General features: G+C 35.2%; 1 protein-coding gene across 1 annotated transcript in view; it reads right to left on the bottom strand.

Moving 5' to 3' along the window:
- Window positions 1–17620, bottom strand: part of LOC127853642 (prickle planar cell polarity protein 3-like) — a 128816-nt gene extending 111196 nt beyond the window's left edge. Inside the window, exons 1-2 of the mRNA XM_052388327.1 lie at window positions 17469–17620; window positions 2846–2959 (exon numbers count right to left, since the gene is read on the bottom strand). Of these exons, the coding sequence (XP_052244287.1) occupies window positions 2846–2959; window positions 17469–17582 (228 nt within the window). The 5' untranslated portion in view covers window positions 17583–17620. The remainder of the gene's footprint in view (window positions 1–2845; window positions 2960–17468) is intronic.
- Between the last annotated feature and the right edge of the window lie 765 nt (window positions 17621–18385).

Consider the following 18385-nt stretch of genomic DNA (forward strand, 5'->3'; position numbering starts at 1 on the left):
TGAATACAGTATTCCCTCTCTACTTGGTTGCAGAGAGTACACACAATCATTTAAAGACACACATTGAACAATGCTATTATGATTCACATTTGAAAGCTTGTATTTTTGTTGTTTGTTCACATCTATCCAAATTTTACCAAGAGTTTTTTTTAATGTTCTTCACACACTAACTATAGTCTACTCAATAACATTTTGAAGAACATGGCTAAGGGAAATAACTGTCACTAGTATATTTAATGTCTATGCAACTGTTATTTCCCTTGTTAATAGTTTTTTCCACATCTGTACACATTGGTGATGGCAATGAAATTGCACGTAATTTACCAATCCACTAAACAATTAAAAGGGCACCGGACTGTTAAAACAAACGTCAGTCCATTTCAGCCATAAATAACACTACAATAATACAAAAACAATAATATATACATAAGCAAATATTCACCAATAATGTTTAATTAAATCATTGATATTTGGTTATTTTAACTTTTAATGCAAAACAACTATTACAACACATTGTAAACAAGAGGGCCTGAAAGGCCAAAAGTCGCTCACCTGAGATAACAAGATATTATTGGAACAAATCTTCTGACCAAGTTTCATGAAGATCGGAAAATAAATGTGGCCCCAAGAGAGTAAACAAGGTTTTTACTATAGCCATATAAGAAAAAATGCCCCGCCCCCTGGCAATCATTTTTTTTAACCAACCAGCATCATTTTTGAACTCTTTCGAGATATTATCAGGATGAATCCTCTAACCAAGTTTCATAAAGATCGGACATTAAATGTTGCCACTAGAGTGGTAACAAGATTTTACTATAGCCATATAAGTTAAAATGCCCCACCCCTTGGCAGCCATGTTTTTCAAGCAAACGTAACCATTTTCGAACTAATCCATGATATCAATAAGACAAATCTTCTGACCATATTTCTTGAAGATTGGACAATAAATGTGGCATCTAGAGTGTTAACAAGGTTTTACTATAGCCATATAAGGAAAAATGCCCTGCCCCCTGGCGGCAATGTTTTTCAACCAAAGGGCATCATTTCTGAACTTGTAGAGATATTATTGGGATGAATCTTCTGACCAAGTTTCATGAAGATTGGACAATGAATGTGGCCTCTAGAGTGTTCACAAGATTTTACTATAGCCATATATAGCCATATAAGGAAAAATGCTCCGCTCCTTGGCAGCCATCTTTTTTAACCAAAGGTTACCATTTTCAAACTCATCCATGATATCATTGTGAAAAATCTTCTGAGCAAATTTCATAAAGATCGGAAAATAAATGTGGCCTCTAGAATGTTAACAATGTTTTACTTTAGCTATATAGGGAAAAAATGCCCCGCCCCCTGGCAGCCATGTTTTTCAACCAACCGGACTCATTTTCTAACTCATCCATGATAATTTTGGGATGAATCTTCTGACCAAGTTTCATTAAGATCAGACAATAAATGTGGCCTCTAGAGTGTTAACAAGATTTTACTACAGCCATATAAGGAAAAATGCCCCGCCCCTTGGCAGCCATGCTTTTCAAGCAAATGTAACCATTTTTTTCGAACTCAACCAAGATATCATTGAGACCAATCTTCTGACCAAATTTCATGATGATTGGAAACAAATGTGGCCTCTAGTGAGTTAACAAGACAAATGTTGACGGTGCACGACGCACGACGGACAAAAAGCGATCACAAAAGCTCAAAAAGCCATCACAAAAGCTCACCATGAGCATGTTTTATTGCTTCAAATGTACAATTTTCAAATAGGCAAGAAATGTTGAGGACTTTGTCTTTCAATACTTCTTTAACGCCTCTCCCTTTTACCATTTATTTTGTTGAATAAATGTACATTCACAAACATAAATATAAAGCAAGTTTGTAATGGTACTCTTGTAAAAAAATCCATCTTTGAAATTCATAAGGAACTGCGCTGACAACTCAGTTTCTTTACTATGAACATGGAAACATAGAACGCCCTCTTCAAGTGCACATGTTTATAATGTACATTCCTGATGTTTCATGCTACACCAATTAGAGACAATTTAATACTTGTTCTGATAAAACTGGGCATAATGCATGTGCGTAATGTGTCGTCCCAGATTAGCCTGTGCAGTCTACACAGGCTAATCAGGGATGATACTTTCCGCATATATTGGATTTTTGCTAAGAAGAGACTTTCTTTCAACAGAAAATATCCTAAAAGCGGAAAGTGTCATCCCTGATTAGCCTGTGCAGACTGCACAGGCTAATCTGTGACGACACTTTACACACGTGCTTTAAACTCCATTTTCACAGAGCACGACCCATTCAACACTTGTCACTGCCTTATAATGCAAGTATTACACACACTCCAAAACAAACTTCTAAAGAGGAATTTTCAATGTAACCATCTAAACCTGTCAGTATTTCCTCTTTTTTGACAAAGGGTGAAACAATTGTGAAGCCAGTCTTCAACCCAAACTGATAACTTACACATAGTTTAGCAGCATTATCTCTAAATTTAGAATATTTTGTTTTTCATCTTATACAAAAAATAATGCCTTTTATTTTTATAAAGAAATGTGAGCACAAACATGGATCCATATAAACTAATGTGTATCTTTTGAGGCCTTTCCTGCACAGGCTCATCAGGGATTATACAGTACTTTTCGTTTAAAGGCTATCTTCATAGCCAAAATCCAGTTTAGATGGACAGTGTTTTCCTTATTAGCCTGTGCCAAATGCAAAGGCTAATCTGGAAGGACACTAAACACACATGCGTTAAGCCTCGTCTTCCCAGAGCTTGGCTCAATTCATTTAAAGTTAGTATTCAAGATATCGAGTTCTCTAAATTGGTTTGCCTACTCACCACACATCCCGCCTCGCTGTGTGACGTGCCGTCGGATTGGTCCTCTCCGCCCAGACTGTAGACACCCAGCGCCTGCTGTACAACCGTCCGCGTGGCATTATGATTGTCTGGTACCTACATCAATTAAAAAATATGAGACTTGCTTTGGGAAAGCGGGGTTTAATGCATGCGTATAAAGTGTCATCATTGATTAGGTTGCGCAGGCTTATCAGTGACAACACTTTCTGCCTCGCCAGGATTTTTGTTTCAAAGAAACTTCCTTTCAACAAAAAATTCCACAAAAGCTGAAAGTGCTGTCTCTGATTAGCCTGTGCAGACTGCACAGGCAAATCTAGGATGACACCTAACGCATATGAATTAAACCCTGTTTTCCCAGAGCAAAGCTCATATGGTTTATAAAATCAACTAAAGCGCCAATTGCTGGATGCTAGACATTTTTCCTATTTGATGGTGACCTTTTGTGTATAGAATGGGAAAATTACTTACATCAAATAGGTTGAATTTCCGTGTACATTTCTTAGCTAAGCTTTAAATATTCTGCATACATTCCAGAATTTGTCAGGTCCAAACCGGGACATTACATAAAAAATGTCGGGACATTTGACCAAAAAGCGGGATCAGCACCTAAAACGATCGATCATGCTATCTTTACTTTCGTCAGTAATTGACAATAAATGTGTTGCAGAATTTCGTGAACATGAAATTTCTCCATTTTCCAGAGGTTAACACTTATGTGCACTATGCGGATGACTTAATAAAGTGAAATTTGGGGCTGAGGCTGGTTAGCTGATAGTACCATTCTCATTTACAGAAACAAACACCTAACTCTTTCAACGCTGGAACCGAATTTTAAAAGCCTTTGCAAACAGTTTGGTTCCAGATAAGACGCCACAGAACGTGGCATCTCAACAGGATCAAAACTGTTTGTTATTCTGATAGTATTCTTTGGAAAAAAAATCAAAGAAAATGCTAATTTTAGAAATTCAGCAGACGACATTTTAGCAGACAACAAATTTCCCAGCATGCAAAGGGCTATACCTAGTAAGAAAACCTTCCTTGTACACAAACATCACACAAACATCATTGTCATTCCAACAGCCACGAGCTTAGAACACCTTATCTTAGATAAGTTAAATGTTTCAAACAACATACAATCATGCTCATGAAAACAATCTCAACAAAGCACTTCATGCTAAAAAACTCACTAATTTCTTCTTGGTGATAGAAGATTCCACTTTGTGCTGAGTGAATGTTTCCTGAATAACCCATAATGTAGTCCAGCATTTTCTGATCACTGTATAGTTCTAATTAGAGATCATAATTTTGAAGATATCCCCTTATTTATCAAATTAAAACAAACCTTTTCAATACTATATTTTTTGTTCTCTCACAGCAGGGGCGTAGGTAATGGGATGGCGGCCGCCTCACCAATATCTCGGCTAGTTGTGGTTACATAAATAAAACGCAAAATCACCAAAAATTGCCGCCCCAAAATCAGTATTTTGTAATCAAGTGCCGTCAGTGCAGAAGTCATGTGTCCCTGCTCCGAGGTTGCCAATAGTGATGTGACAGTATCCCTTGTTAGGTGTCATAAACCAGGGGCCCGGGTTTATGTCATTGCGTTCATTGTTTAATTGTTCTTTTCCGCTATTGCGCTGTCTGTGTTTTGATTAAGGACAGGCTATTCTTTTAATTTTAATTGATCGCTTTAATTCAAAGTTAACTGCCACTAAAACAATTTTGAGTAAATATACGCCTGAAAACATTAATTAGATTGAATAATTTTTGTTCCCTAAGTTATAACAGTTATTATTTGATTAGAAATCATTGAAACAATATCATATATGTAATTGTTTAATGTTCAAAATGAGTATTCCTGATCAGCCTCGAAATTTTGCTTTTCCTAAGCGTACATTCGGGAAGAAAAAGCCAGAACAGCGTTCATTCCAATCTAGTTGGTTTGATTTGTTCTCATGGCTCTACTACGATGAGGTATGTATATTAGTATTAAATTTTAATTTGCGACCGTTCTTACTTTTTATGAACCTAATGTCAATCTAAATACAAACAAAATCTAGAAAAAAAAAAAACATACAACAAACTCCTTTATGTCCCCAGTACAGAAACTGGACCGCCGCCCCAATGTTTGGAGGTTATCTACGCCCCTTTCTCACAGTGAGGCGCATTTATAATATCATAGTTACAGCAATCAGGTTCTAAAATTGCACAAAGACACTATGACGTCAGAGTGTTTACTTTTCCTGCCTTGAAATGTCAACTTCCTTGTGACCACTAACTCTTTCAGTGCTGGAACCGAATTTTGAAGGCCTTTGCAAACAGTTTGGATCCAGATGAGACGCCACAGAACGTGGCGTCTCATCAGGATACAAACTGTTTGCTATTCTGATAGTATTCTTTGAAAAAATTCGAAAAAAATGCTAATTTTAGAAATTCAGCAGACCACATTTTAGCAGACGACAAATTACCCAGCATGCAAAGGGCTTATCACAGTTAAACACTTAACCCATATGCAGTAACGCCCATTTTACCAGACTGAGGTTAAATTCATTACTTTTCCAAAGAGAATGGGACCTACCTACTGAGCCCTCCCTCCTACTTATTGCTAGTTTCGGGCATACTATATATGGTCACTGTTAGGACTTTAGCCATATTAAACAAATAACAGGGGTATTAGTGCCTGAAATGGGATAGGGTCACCTAATTCGTGGAAAAATGGTAAACTGTGTACATTATAAATAACTAACTTGGCTGTAAATTCCACTTTAGTTCTTATATTCATGCATCCATTCAGCATCTATATTTAAATGTATACTGTATGGTTCTGTATAAACTCATCAATAGCCTATAAAAACAAGAAAACCTTGATAAATGGAAGAGGGACATACAATCAAATTCTTTGAATTGATATCCCCCGCCGAATAAATTGTGTTTATTTCTGAGCGCAGAACTAGAAGAAAAGGTTATTTGAAGGGCTTCATTTTTTACATCGCAAGGGCAATAACTATCATTTTAGAAAATGTACTTCATTTATATCTTTACATCCATTAAGTTTCATGTAAAAATCGTGTAGCTCTGACAAGTTACATAGTAATCATTGTTATTTAAGAGTATAGGGTTATGTTTCTTGTGCATGGCTCTTCTCCCTCTTGATATCTATACACTATCTAAACTATACCCACGAAGTTTCATGTTGATGTCATATATAATTTCTGAGATATATCATTTGTGACAGACAGATGAACCGATCCAGTGACTGACAACGCCAAAACTATATATCTCTCTGCCTTTGGCGAGGGATAAAAGGGGTGACACATATTTTGATAAGGTGGGGCATGAAAATGGAAGGGCCCCCCCCCCACTACCATTCTTCTTTAGCTAAATCCCCATCATTCAAATAACAAAGAAAAAGTAATATTTTCATGATGCTCCAGAGTAAAATCTCAGAACAACCCTCTTACTAATGTACAACCATAGACTCTGTTACTTTGCCAAACGTGTGAATCGTATCTCTATGACTTTCATGTAAAACTGTTCACACATTCCGTTCATTATTTAGAAACCATGTCCACATGACTATGCAAAGATTGTATGCGCAATTATTATTGAAGTAGCAGGTCTGCAAAAAACACAGGCAATGTACGGTATGTTTGGTAAATTATTTTGACAGGTTATAAAAAGTGAAGCATGGAAGTATCTTATTAATTATCAATTCATGCTATCACTTCCACATGCAATCAAACTTTGCACCCGTATGTAGCAGAATTATTGATTTGAAGTGAACTGACCAGATACTTAATTACTTCCCTGCTTTTATCAATAGACGAAATTACTTCCTTGTATTGACTCCTATACTTAAAAACATCAAAGTAAAATTGACAGTTTTCCCACTAATTTTGATACATTAAGATTTTTTTCATAAAATCCAGCCTAGACCTGAACCAAAGACTTTTAAGAGGGAAACTGAAACATAATTTCTCCTTCCCTGTAAAACCACAAGCATTCACAATCAAGTGAATGGAAGGAAAACAGTCAGCTGTTAAGTGTCCTGAGATATATTGTGTTGATCACAATCCTACCATAGTCTTTCAATACATTACTTGCTGTCTAACCCATGTTTCGTTGAGAAAATTTCCTGCCAGTAGTCCATGATGAATAACCCTTTGCATGCTGGGAAATTTGTCGTCTGCTAAAATATTGTCTGCTAAATTTCTAAAATTAGCATTTTCTTTGATTTTTTTCAAAGAATACTATCAGAATAGCAAACAGTCTGGATCCTGATGAGACGCCACGTTCTGTGGCGTCTCATCTGGATCCAAACTGTTTGCACAGGCCTTCAAAATTCGGTTCCCGCAAGGAAAGAGTTAAATATGAGCCATGCTCTGTGAAAAGGGGTTCAATGCATGTGCTAAAGTTTCGTCCCAGATTAGCCTGTGCAGTCGATACAATCTAATAATGGAAGAAACAGTCCGCCTAGACTAGATTTTTTCTAAGAAGAGACTTTCTTTAAATGAAAAATTTCTTAAAAGTGGAAAGAGTTGTCCCTGATTAGCCTGTGCAGACTGCACAGGCTAGTCTGGGATGACACTTTATGCACATGCATTAAACCCCCTTTTCACAGAGCAAGTCTCATATATTTTTTTGCCTGCACAAGAAGCCATGGTCCATAGGAACTCACCTAAGAAATGCAGGAACTAAACTATTCTCAAACGGTTGAGTTCAGGAGAAAAAAGTACTTTATGAATTGGGAATAAAATGTTCTTCAATATGACTTAGAGACCTTGTTTTTCAGTTGACCCAGTTTTAAACTCAGCCAAGATATAATTGGAACAAATGCTCTGACCAAGTTTCATGAAGATTGGACCATAAATGTGGCCTCTAAAGTGTGTGAACAGGGTTAATGTTGACAAAGCACGGCGAACGACTGAAAAATAGGTGATTACAAAAGCTCGTCATGAGCACATTTTATTCTGGTTACAAAACAAATTTTGTAGGGAGGTATTTCAAGCAAATAAATTGTCAACAAGAAATGTATACATTGTACACAGATGATCCCCACCACCCCACCCTCCCCCACGCACCCACTACCCCCAACACCCACCAACCCACCCCTACCCCACCCCCGCCATGGGCGTCCGCAGGAATTATCCCAGTGGGGCTCAAGGGAGGTTTGTCCCCCTTTGCCGCCGGAGGCGTCGAAAAATTTGAGAATAAGGTCAGATAATGGTGCATCATGAAGTATATCTGTAAGGTTACGGGTTAGAATTTGGAATTGATAAATTGACTGTATTGGAGTGGGTTATACCTATTTTTGTTACCTTTGATCATAGTGACTTTTCTCATACAGTTTCTGACATACGTAATACCATAGGAACTGCGAAAGAAATCATTAAGTATATCAGAGAGAGAGCCCTAAGAGAAGATGGCTAGTTCCAAACACACCATTGTAAAGCGAAACAAGGTGGACTGCAAAGTAAAAAAGCATACGAATCTTTGCTAACCATTTCAATGAAATACGCCGTCAGTTAGAATATTTAGCGCCAAACTAACAGAATACGAAAGAACGACAGAGAGCACATCAGCTATAGACGGCAAGTGGAACGGCGACATTTGTGATAACGCTCCACATAATAGCCAAATATTCGTCCATTTTAGAGCCCATCACGAAAGCACTTCAGGCTGTTGAATTAGACATCATCAGTGTCAAAAAACACGTCGATAACCTGACATTGATGTTCACAGATCATCTAGAAAATGCGGATTCGATTTTCGCCGAGGATATATTCGGACCGGCATTAACAACGGCAGATGATATTGGTGTTACAATGACAATTACCATGGAATTGTGGCTGTCACATACACCGAGCAAATGTTGGTGGAACCAGTGAAGAATACTATCGACGCAGTCGATTTTATATTCCGTACATGGACTCATTGATCCAGTCTCTAGGAAGCTGATTTTCAGAATCTAATATGCCTGCGTTCATGTTATATCAACTCCATCGGGATCCGAACCAAATAAAAAAAATTGATCGATCAGACTATAAAGATACAGTCCGAACCATCGACGAATTTTATCAAATCAATAATTTTGAACAAGACACAATGTCATGGTATGACATGAACAAGAAGGAATCCATCAAACTGAATAAGTAAGCTTTTGTTGACTTGGTCAAAAAATGGATTTGTTTCCTGCGGTGCATAAGGTGATTATCATATTACTAACCCTGCCCACCACCACTTGTACGGTGGAATGATCATTCAGCACGCTGAGACGAGTCAAGGCATGGCTAAGATCCACCATGTCCGACGACAGGCTCTCATGATTATGCATGATGAGCGTTCACATGGATTGGATCAACACCAACAAGAATATGTTTATTAAAAAAATCATCAAGAAATTCGGCAGAGACCCACGTTGCCTTCACTTCCTATTCAGGGACTGAATAAATGTAAGTTGATTGACTCCTCCCCTCGATTTCGCACGAATTAAATATGTTTAAAACAATGTTTTGAGAGTAAATTAAATTGTGCAATAACCGCATCCATGACTTGTTTACATGTAAATGGGCGTTGATAATCGTGTGAAACTAACTAGGGGTCATTCTGACCCAAATTGTTCAATTCAGGAATCATAATTGTACACGTTTAGATTTTTCCATATTCAACCATCTTTCGCTCACTGATTTTCCAGGGGGGGGGTCAGCTGACCCCATTTGCCCCTATGTGCGGATGCCCATGCCCCCGCTAAAAATACCACTGGACACATAAAAACACTGTCTCCATTGTAACATAGATACATTTCAACTATGTACAACGTAAAACCAACATTCCGACACTTAATATCCTAAATGCAACCCATGCACACTTGAATAAACCATGGACAACATTCATAAGAGCACATTATTTAGGAATTAAGATATGCATACTATTGTCAGTATGGAAACACAGACAAGCTTTCCCCTCTTGATAACAAATAATACAGTATTGTTTTTCAAGTAACGATTTACATTTTTTACCCAAAAAAATCCTTTAAACTCTAATTTGGTTATCCTATAGATTGACTAAACTTTTGTCCTCAAAGTAGTGAGGCTTAACCTTGTTGGTCAAGGACGGACTCATTATCCCCTTTCATATAGAATTGAAGTGGACTTTACAAAAGCCATTCACGTTTTCACTTTATGAATGAGCTGACATTAATAAACCCCGTCTAACTTTTAAAACATGCAGTGATTTTTTTTGCCCAAAATTACCACCGATTTTCAGCTGCTTCCCAATCGCAAAATTCCACGTTTTTTTCCAAAAATCTGACCAAAATTTCCCAAAATAAAGCCCAATTTCCAAAAAAAAAAAAAAAAATTTTTTTATTTTTAAGAAAGAAGTCTCTTATGACTTAATTATGATTTCTTAACTCTAGATCTCAACTTTATTTTTTAAACATCCTACAAAATATATAACTTTAATTTTGTCCTTTATTGTCATAAATAATTCCCAAATTTGCCACTTTTATTGATTAAAAAAAATAATCCCAATTTGACCAGATTCCTTTTACCAAAATGGCTAGAAAACCCTCTGAACATGCACTTAAAACAATATTAATTCTGTTACTTATAATAATATTTATACTGCTTAATTTTTCCCAATTTCATGGTTTATTGCGCTATTTTTCCCAATTTCACTGTTTATCGCGCTAATTTTCCCAATTCAAAAGGCACAGGCTGTAACAAATAAAAGCACAAAAATTCACTGACATGAAAGGGTATAAGTATTTCAAATGCGCAATTTCTTCCACTATATAAGATAATGTGCACATATCAACATAAGAAGATTGCTGAAGTTTAAAAAAAAAATATGCTTATATTTATCATTTTTATCTGGCCATAAACAATGATTTCTGTTTAGTAAAACTCTAGTGGATTATCAAACATGCATTAACAAAAGTTAGTTATTGGTTAACATTGATACTTCAAATATAATTTTGATTCATTCATAATAACAGACAAATATTCTTGCAACTTACATAACATTTTCTATGATGTGCTCAGGCTGTCAGAATTTCTTGTTCTATCATAGTTTTGGAAGTGAATTTGTTTTCACTTACCTGACATACCCTGATTTTTTTTTTTGAACCCTAAACTTTGTTTTGGAATTCCTAAGGCCGAATGTACAATATTTCTTTACACATTCACTAAAATATTATGAAGTTTGAGGTCATGTTCGCTACATAAACCCTTTGCATGCTGGGAAATTTGTCATCTGCTAAAATGTTGTCTGCTGAATTTCTAAAATAAGCATTTTCTTCAATTTTTTTTTCAAAGAATACTATTAGAATAGCAAACAGTTTGGATCCTGATGAGACACCACATTCTTTGGCGTCTCATCTGGATCCAAACTGTTTGCAAAGGCTTTTAAAATTTGGTTCCAGCGCTGAAAGGGTTAACATATTTCTTAACAATTTCAAAATGCTATTCCACATGTTTTGGAGTGCTGGGCAAAAAAAAGTTGCATGAAAAAAAGGTAAAAATTTGTCAGTTGCAATCAGTAGAGTGTTTGATGTTTCAAATTGCAAAGGCACAATGAACTGCAGAATTTATATACAATAGGGCTGGCTGTAGCTGCATAATGTACAAGCTCTAATTACTTTATAAACTGCAAAGTATGCAAGCAAGCATGCTCATGGGAAGTGCAGTTGCATGCGATGCAGAAAGTAATGTTAATTAATGTAACGTCACTATTTTACCATAGTTAAATGAACCTCAAGGTTGCATGAACAAAATGCGTGTTTAAACACGTTTCATGTTTACATAACAAAAGTCCATGCAATGATATAAAAGGATTTGGATTCGATGGATCCAGTAATGCTTCTTGCTTATTTGAAACAATATGGGCCGTGCTCTGTGAAAAAGGGGTTTAATGCATGTGTGTACATGTATATTGTCATTCCAGAATAGCATGAGCAGTCAGCAAGGTTAATCGGGAAAACACTTGCCACTTTTATGATATTTTTTCATTTCAAGAAAGCCTCTTTTTTGTGGACTGCACAGGCTAATCTGGGATGACACTTTACGCCCATGTGTTAAACCCCTTTTTTACAGAGCGCTGTCCATATGTATCAATAAAGTTTTATTGTAGCAAAGAAAAACACACCTGTATTTTGAATTGAGGTCACAATTGGAAAGAGTCTGGAAACCTTAGTACTTTTTAAATTTGAAATTTGATCTAAAATTAGAACATTGATATTTGGCCTTTAAGGACCTGGGTGTGTGAAGCATTTACAAGGTTTCAGTGAAAATCTATCAATGCTGAACAAAGCTATATGCTTCAGAAAAATGAACTTAAATATTGACCTTGACATTTGACCTCCTGACTTGCTTCATGCTCAAAGTTCGCTATGGTCCATTTTGGTGCCGTCCGGCTGATTCTTTCTAGGCCATTGGGCCCAAAGTGGGTTTCTTGATTTAACCCATTTAGGCCTAGTGGACTCTCCCATTCTTCTAAATTGGATCAATTTATTTCCAAAATTAGGGATGTCTAGTAAATTTCTAAATTTATAATATTTCTTACAGAAATTCATTTAAGCAAACAGCGCAAACCCTGATGAGACGCTGCATCATGCGGCGTCTCATCTGGGTCTACGCTGTTTGCCAAGGCCTTTTTTCTCGACGCAAAGCATAAATGGGTTAATGTATTGTACTGAACATTTTCAATCTGCGTATCAATAAGTGTATAACAGAAGATTTTAAATGCATAAACCTTGACAAAAATTATATTATTCTCGTCTGAAGTTCAAATTGTAAATATATTCTCACTTTGAAATACATGTCCTATAAAGAGTTAGATATTTAAAATACATGTTATTAAAAAAAATGGTGATATAAAAGCTACAAAAAATTGATCACTTCTTTGACTAAATTCTCTTCCAAAATAATTTAAAGGGCACACAAAAAATAATTTTTTAAATTTCATTTTATTTATTTCAGCTGCAACCATTCCGACGACCATGTTATCAATTTCTTGTGACCAAATAAATAATTTTTCAGTTTTAATTTATTTGCTGTTTCAAAATCGTTCTACAATAATTTCTTATGCATAGTGGAAATCAGCAGTGAGTAACCCTAGATTGTATTGTTTCAGCACTCCCATATTTGGCATGTGGGGTCCATTAAAGGAAATTGTAACCCGGGTCTTGATTAGCTCCTTGGTATTTTATGGACCTAGACCTAGATTCGCTCCTTGGTATTTTATGGACCTAGCCATAGATTACCTCTTTGGTATTTTATGGATCTAGATATAGATTACCATTGTGGTATTTTATGGACCACGACCTAGATAACCTCTATGGTATTTGATGTAACTAGCTAAAGATAACCTCTTTGGTATTTTAAGGACCTAGCCATAGATTACCTATATGGTACTTTATGGAACCAGACATTCTTATGGACCTAGACCTAGATTACCTCTCCATAACTAGACATATATTACCTAGTATGTTATTTTATGGACCTAAACATAGATTACCTCCTTGGTATTTTATGAACCTAGCCATATATTACCACTTTGTTATTAAATGGACCTAGACATAGATTACATCTTTGGTATTTTATGGACCTAGCCATATATTTCTTCATTGGTATTTTATGGACCTATCCATAGATTACCTCTATGTTATTTTATGGACCCTAGACCTAGATTACCTCTCCGTATTTAATGGACCTAGACATATATTACCTCTCCGGTATTTTATGGAACCATGCATAGATTATCTCTATGTTATTTTTTGAACCTAGACCTAGATTACCTCTCTGTAATTTATGGACCTAGATTACCCCTTTGATATTTTATGGACCTAGACATAGATTACCTCTTTGGTATTTTATGGACCTAGACATGAATTACATCTATGGTTATTTATGGACCTTGACCTAGATTACCCCATGATATTTTATAAACCTATACCCACATTACTTCTATGGTATTTTATGGACCTAGACATAGAATACCTCTTTGGTATTTTATGGACCTAAACACAGATTACCTCTCCGGTATTTTATAGAACCAGATATAGACTACATCTATGTTATTTTATGGACCTAGACCTAGATTACCTCTCCATATTTTATGGACCTAGAAATAGATTACATCTATGTTTTTTTATGGACCTAGATATAGATTACCTCTATGGTATTTTATGGACCTAGACCTACATTACTTCTGTGCTATTTTATGGACCTAGACATAGATTACATGTATGGTATTTTATGGACCTAGATATAGATTACCTCTATGGCATTGTATGGACCTTAACATAGATAAGATCTTTGGTATTTTATGGACCTAGACCTAGATTACCTCAATGGTATTTTATGGAATAAGATATAGATTACCTCTTTGATATGTTATGGACCTAGACATAGATTACCTCTATTGTATTTTATGGACCTAGACATAGATAACATCTCCTGTATTTTATGGACCTAGACCTAGATTACCTCTCCGGTATTTTATGGATCTAGATATAGATTACCTCTTTGGTATTTGATGGACCTAGACATAAATTACCGCTCCAGTATTTTATGTACCCAGACCTGGATTACCTCTCCTGTATTTTATTGATCTAGACCTAGATTACCTCTATGGTATTTGATGGACCTAGATGTAGATTACCCCTCAGGTATTTTATGGACCTAGACCTAGATTCCCTCTCCGTATTTAATGGACCTAGACCTAGATTACCTCTATGGTATTTTATGGACCTAGACCTAGAATACCTCTATGGTAATTTATGGAATTAGATGTAGATTACCCCTCAGGTATTTTATGGACATAGACCTAGATTACCTCTATGGTATTTTATGGACCTAGACCTAGAATACCTCTTTGGTATTTTATGTACCAAGAAATAGATTCCCTCTTTGGTATTTTATGGACCTAGACATAGAATACCTCTTTGGTATTTTATGGACCTAGAAATAGATTACCACTTCGGTATTTTATGGAACTAGACCTAGAATACCTCTATGGTATTTTATGGACCTAGACCTAGATTACCTCTATGGTATTTTATTGATCTAGATATAGGTTATCTCTACGGTATTTTATGGTATTTTATGGACGTAGACCGTCATATAGACACAGAAGGACATTTTTATGTGAGGTTCAATATCTTTTTATTTCAATAAAAGAAAAAAATCATTCAGAGGTTGTTCATGCTTCAACCAATGGTTGCATTACTTTGCATTCAACAAAGGAACATTTTGTACAAAAATATTGATCTTATCTTTTGACAAATAGTTCTTTTATTTCATGTCATGCAGTAATTAAAATTAGTCCCTAACACGTGTCATTGCTCTAAATAATTTTATGGTAAATTGATGTTTTATTTACACTTTGTTATTTAACATTTACTTAGTATTGGAAAAACATTAATATTCATTAAGTATGAACATAATATGTATATGCAATAGATTAAATAATACAAATAATAAATGTTTGTAAATGTTCTGAAAGATAGTAATTAACAATTTAAAACATAATATAAATAAATGTTAAAAGGATCTTCAAGCCAGACTGTAAATCAATGAAATTTGTTTGCCCCAAGTCATCTACAAGACGTTAATTTAAGTTTAAGTAAATCAAGTTACATCAAGCTTGTCTCAAGGTGACAATAAAACGATGTGTTCAACACAAATATTGACAGGGACACTTTAAATTAGCAAGTGAGAAATTCACCACATACATCTATTTTGGTGCATTGACAAAGTGTTAGATTAATGGACAAGAATGTGGTACTGAATAGCAAGAGATCCTAAAATCTGATAACAAAATGGCCATGCTTTATCTTATAGTTAATTAGAAATGCAGGCATTTTGCTTCACATAAGTTGGTATCTTTTTTCCTCATCATTTAAGAGATGTTTGGCATGTTAGTCTAAATTTTAAAATTGCTACACACTTGTTTATTTTACAATCAGCTGTATTAAAGTAGAAAAAAATTTATTTGCACAAATACAGTTGTTAATTTCCTTATAAAATCGATACATCATTTTCATGTTCATTTCCTTATATTAAAACATTCTTTTTTTATTTTTCCATCCTTGATGCAAGACATAAAAATAAATTTTTAAAGACTGTGTAAATGTAACATGACAACATTTAGCATTACATAATTATACTGTAATTAGACAATCATAATATGTATTTTATTAATTGTAAACAAAACAGGCTTACTAATAAAACAAGAAAAACTACCCGACTTAATTTGTAGTTTGAATGTTTATTGTAAAAAAAAAGCATATAATATGTAATTAATGATAAGGATATCATTTAAAAAAAATTGTGTGAATGCTCGACTTGTTTTTTACTTCACATACCTCAAATTTAACATCCGTGAAGTTTAAAGTCATATGATTATAACAGCAATTTGTCTTTAGAATTAAATCTAAATTATCAAGTGCACACCCCTCAAGGATTACAAGATAAATGCAATAAAAAATTTGTTATTGATCCATAAAACAGGTGTACTTAAAGGCATCTTGATGCATCTCAAACATGATCAACCTTTTTCCACTCATTTATGTATAATTGATCGAAACCAGGAATGTGAACTGAACCAATATACACGATGCTGTTGTTCTGCTGTGTTTAATTCTAAAAAAAAAATTATTTAAAAATGTGTTTACAAAAATGACATTTTCTTTATTTCTGCCAATTATATAACAAGAGCACCGCATAATGGGTACCAGGCTCGGCTGCGAAAGCTTGTCAGATTTTATTTATTTATTATTTTTTTTTTAAAGGTCACAGTGACCTTGACCTTTGACCTAGTGACCCAAAAATTGGTGTGGCGTGTAGAACTCATCAAGGTGCATCAACAAATGAAGTTTCAAAGTTGTACTGGTGGAAGGACTTTGATTTTAGAGCCAATGTTTAAAACCTTTACAAACCTTGACACGGACGGCAAACACGACGAGCTGGCTGTGACAATACCTCGGGTTTTCTCCGAAAACAGCCTAGCTAATAATAATAATATTAATTATTGTAATAATTCTTCTTCTTCTTCTTCTTATTATTATTATTATTATTATTATTATTATTATCATTATCATCATAATATTTATAGTAGAAACAGCAGAAGCAGTAGTAGTTGTAGTAGTATTAACAACAATAGTAGCAGCATCAGCAGCAGGAGGAGGAGTTGTGGTTGTAGAATTGGTACTGACAGTAATGGTAGTAGCAGTAGCAATAACGAGTAGTGCATATCTCAGAGTCATTTCAATTGAACTGGTAACATCAATTAATGTAGTCCAATAATTCAAATAGGTTATAACATTCCAAAATTTCGTTTATAAAACACTAGCTTTTGATGCATCAATTCATACATATGAATATATGGAACAATTCTACTTTAAGTAAGTTTAAATATAATAAGCTATGTAGATCGTTTAGTTTTTCTATAATTCAGCTGTTTTGTCTTCATTCAACATTTTAAATCCCTGTTATTTAATTGCCATTCGCAATTACTGAAGCGCGTTAAAAGTCAAACACTATTAATGCGATAAAGAAAACATGACAGCGTGAAAGAACTATTGTATGTAACAGAATCTTACCTGATCTTCATTATCATACACTTTCATGAATTCGTACTGGTTTAATTCATCCAAAAACTTCGAAAACTCTTTTTCAGCAGCGAGAGCCGCTTTTGTCACTCTGTCTGAAGCCATGTTGTTTACACGAGCTTTCACATACGGGAAATTGTATTGTATACAATAGTAGTCACCTTTTCGATCAAGCATGGAGTGGAGCCGACCGCAAATGTACGGGAGCATAAAGGTGGCATAGCGGAAATTTTAAGCGCTTATTCTTAAAGGGGCCGTCCAACGTTTTGGTAAATTGACAACATTTAAAAAAAGTTGTTTCAGATTCGCAATTTTCGTTTTTGTTATGATATTTTTGAGGACATAATAATACTGACCATTTACCATGCTCTTAAATAACTATTGTATGCATCTTTTGACGATTTGAAAACCTGAAAATTATAAAGCGTCGTTCGACGCGAAACGATTGAATAAATTGGAAAGATCTGTTGTTGTCGTTGTAGTTTGGGAAACTACGACGATTGCTTATATAGGTAAAAAATACGTCCGCGCAAAGCATGAGCATGGATGGGCGAGTGGTCTAGGCGGGAGACTCCAGGACTCCTGGGGTCAGTGGTTCGAGCCCTGTTGAGGGTTACTTGTTTCCTTTTTTAAAATTGTATTCTTGTTGTGTTTTTTACTGGAGATTTTTATGTCAAATGTTTACATTTATCAATATAAAGCATTTAATGACATGCTTCAATACATGCCAAAATCTGTTGGGCGGCCCCTTTAACGCGCATGCGATATCTATTAGATCTACGTGCGTACGCGCTAACTATAACGTGTGCACGCGATATATGACCAATCTGAATCCGTTTAAGATCAGCCAGTATAAACAAGATATATCTTTAAAAAAAAATACATACGGCGTATATCCTGACTTTGAA

Source organism: Dreissena polymorpha, chromosome 12 (assembly GCF_020536995.1).
Source record: "Dreissena polymorpha isolate Duluth1 chromosome 12, UMN_Dpol_1.0, whole genome shotgun sequence".
Lineage (NCBI taxonomy): Eukaryota > Metazoa > Mollusca > Bivalvia > Myida > Dreissenidae > Dreissena > Dreissena polymorpha.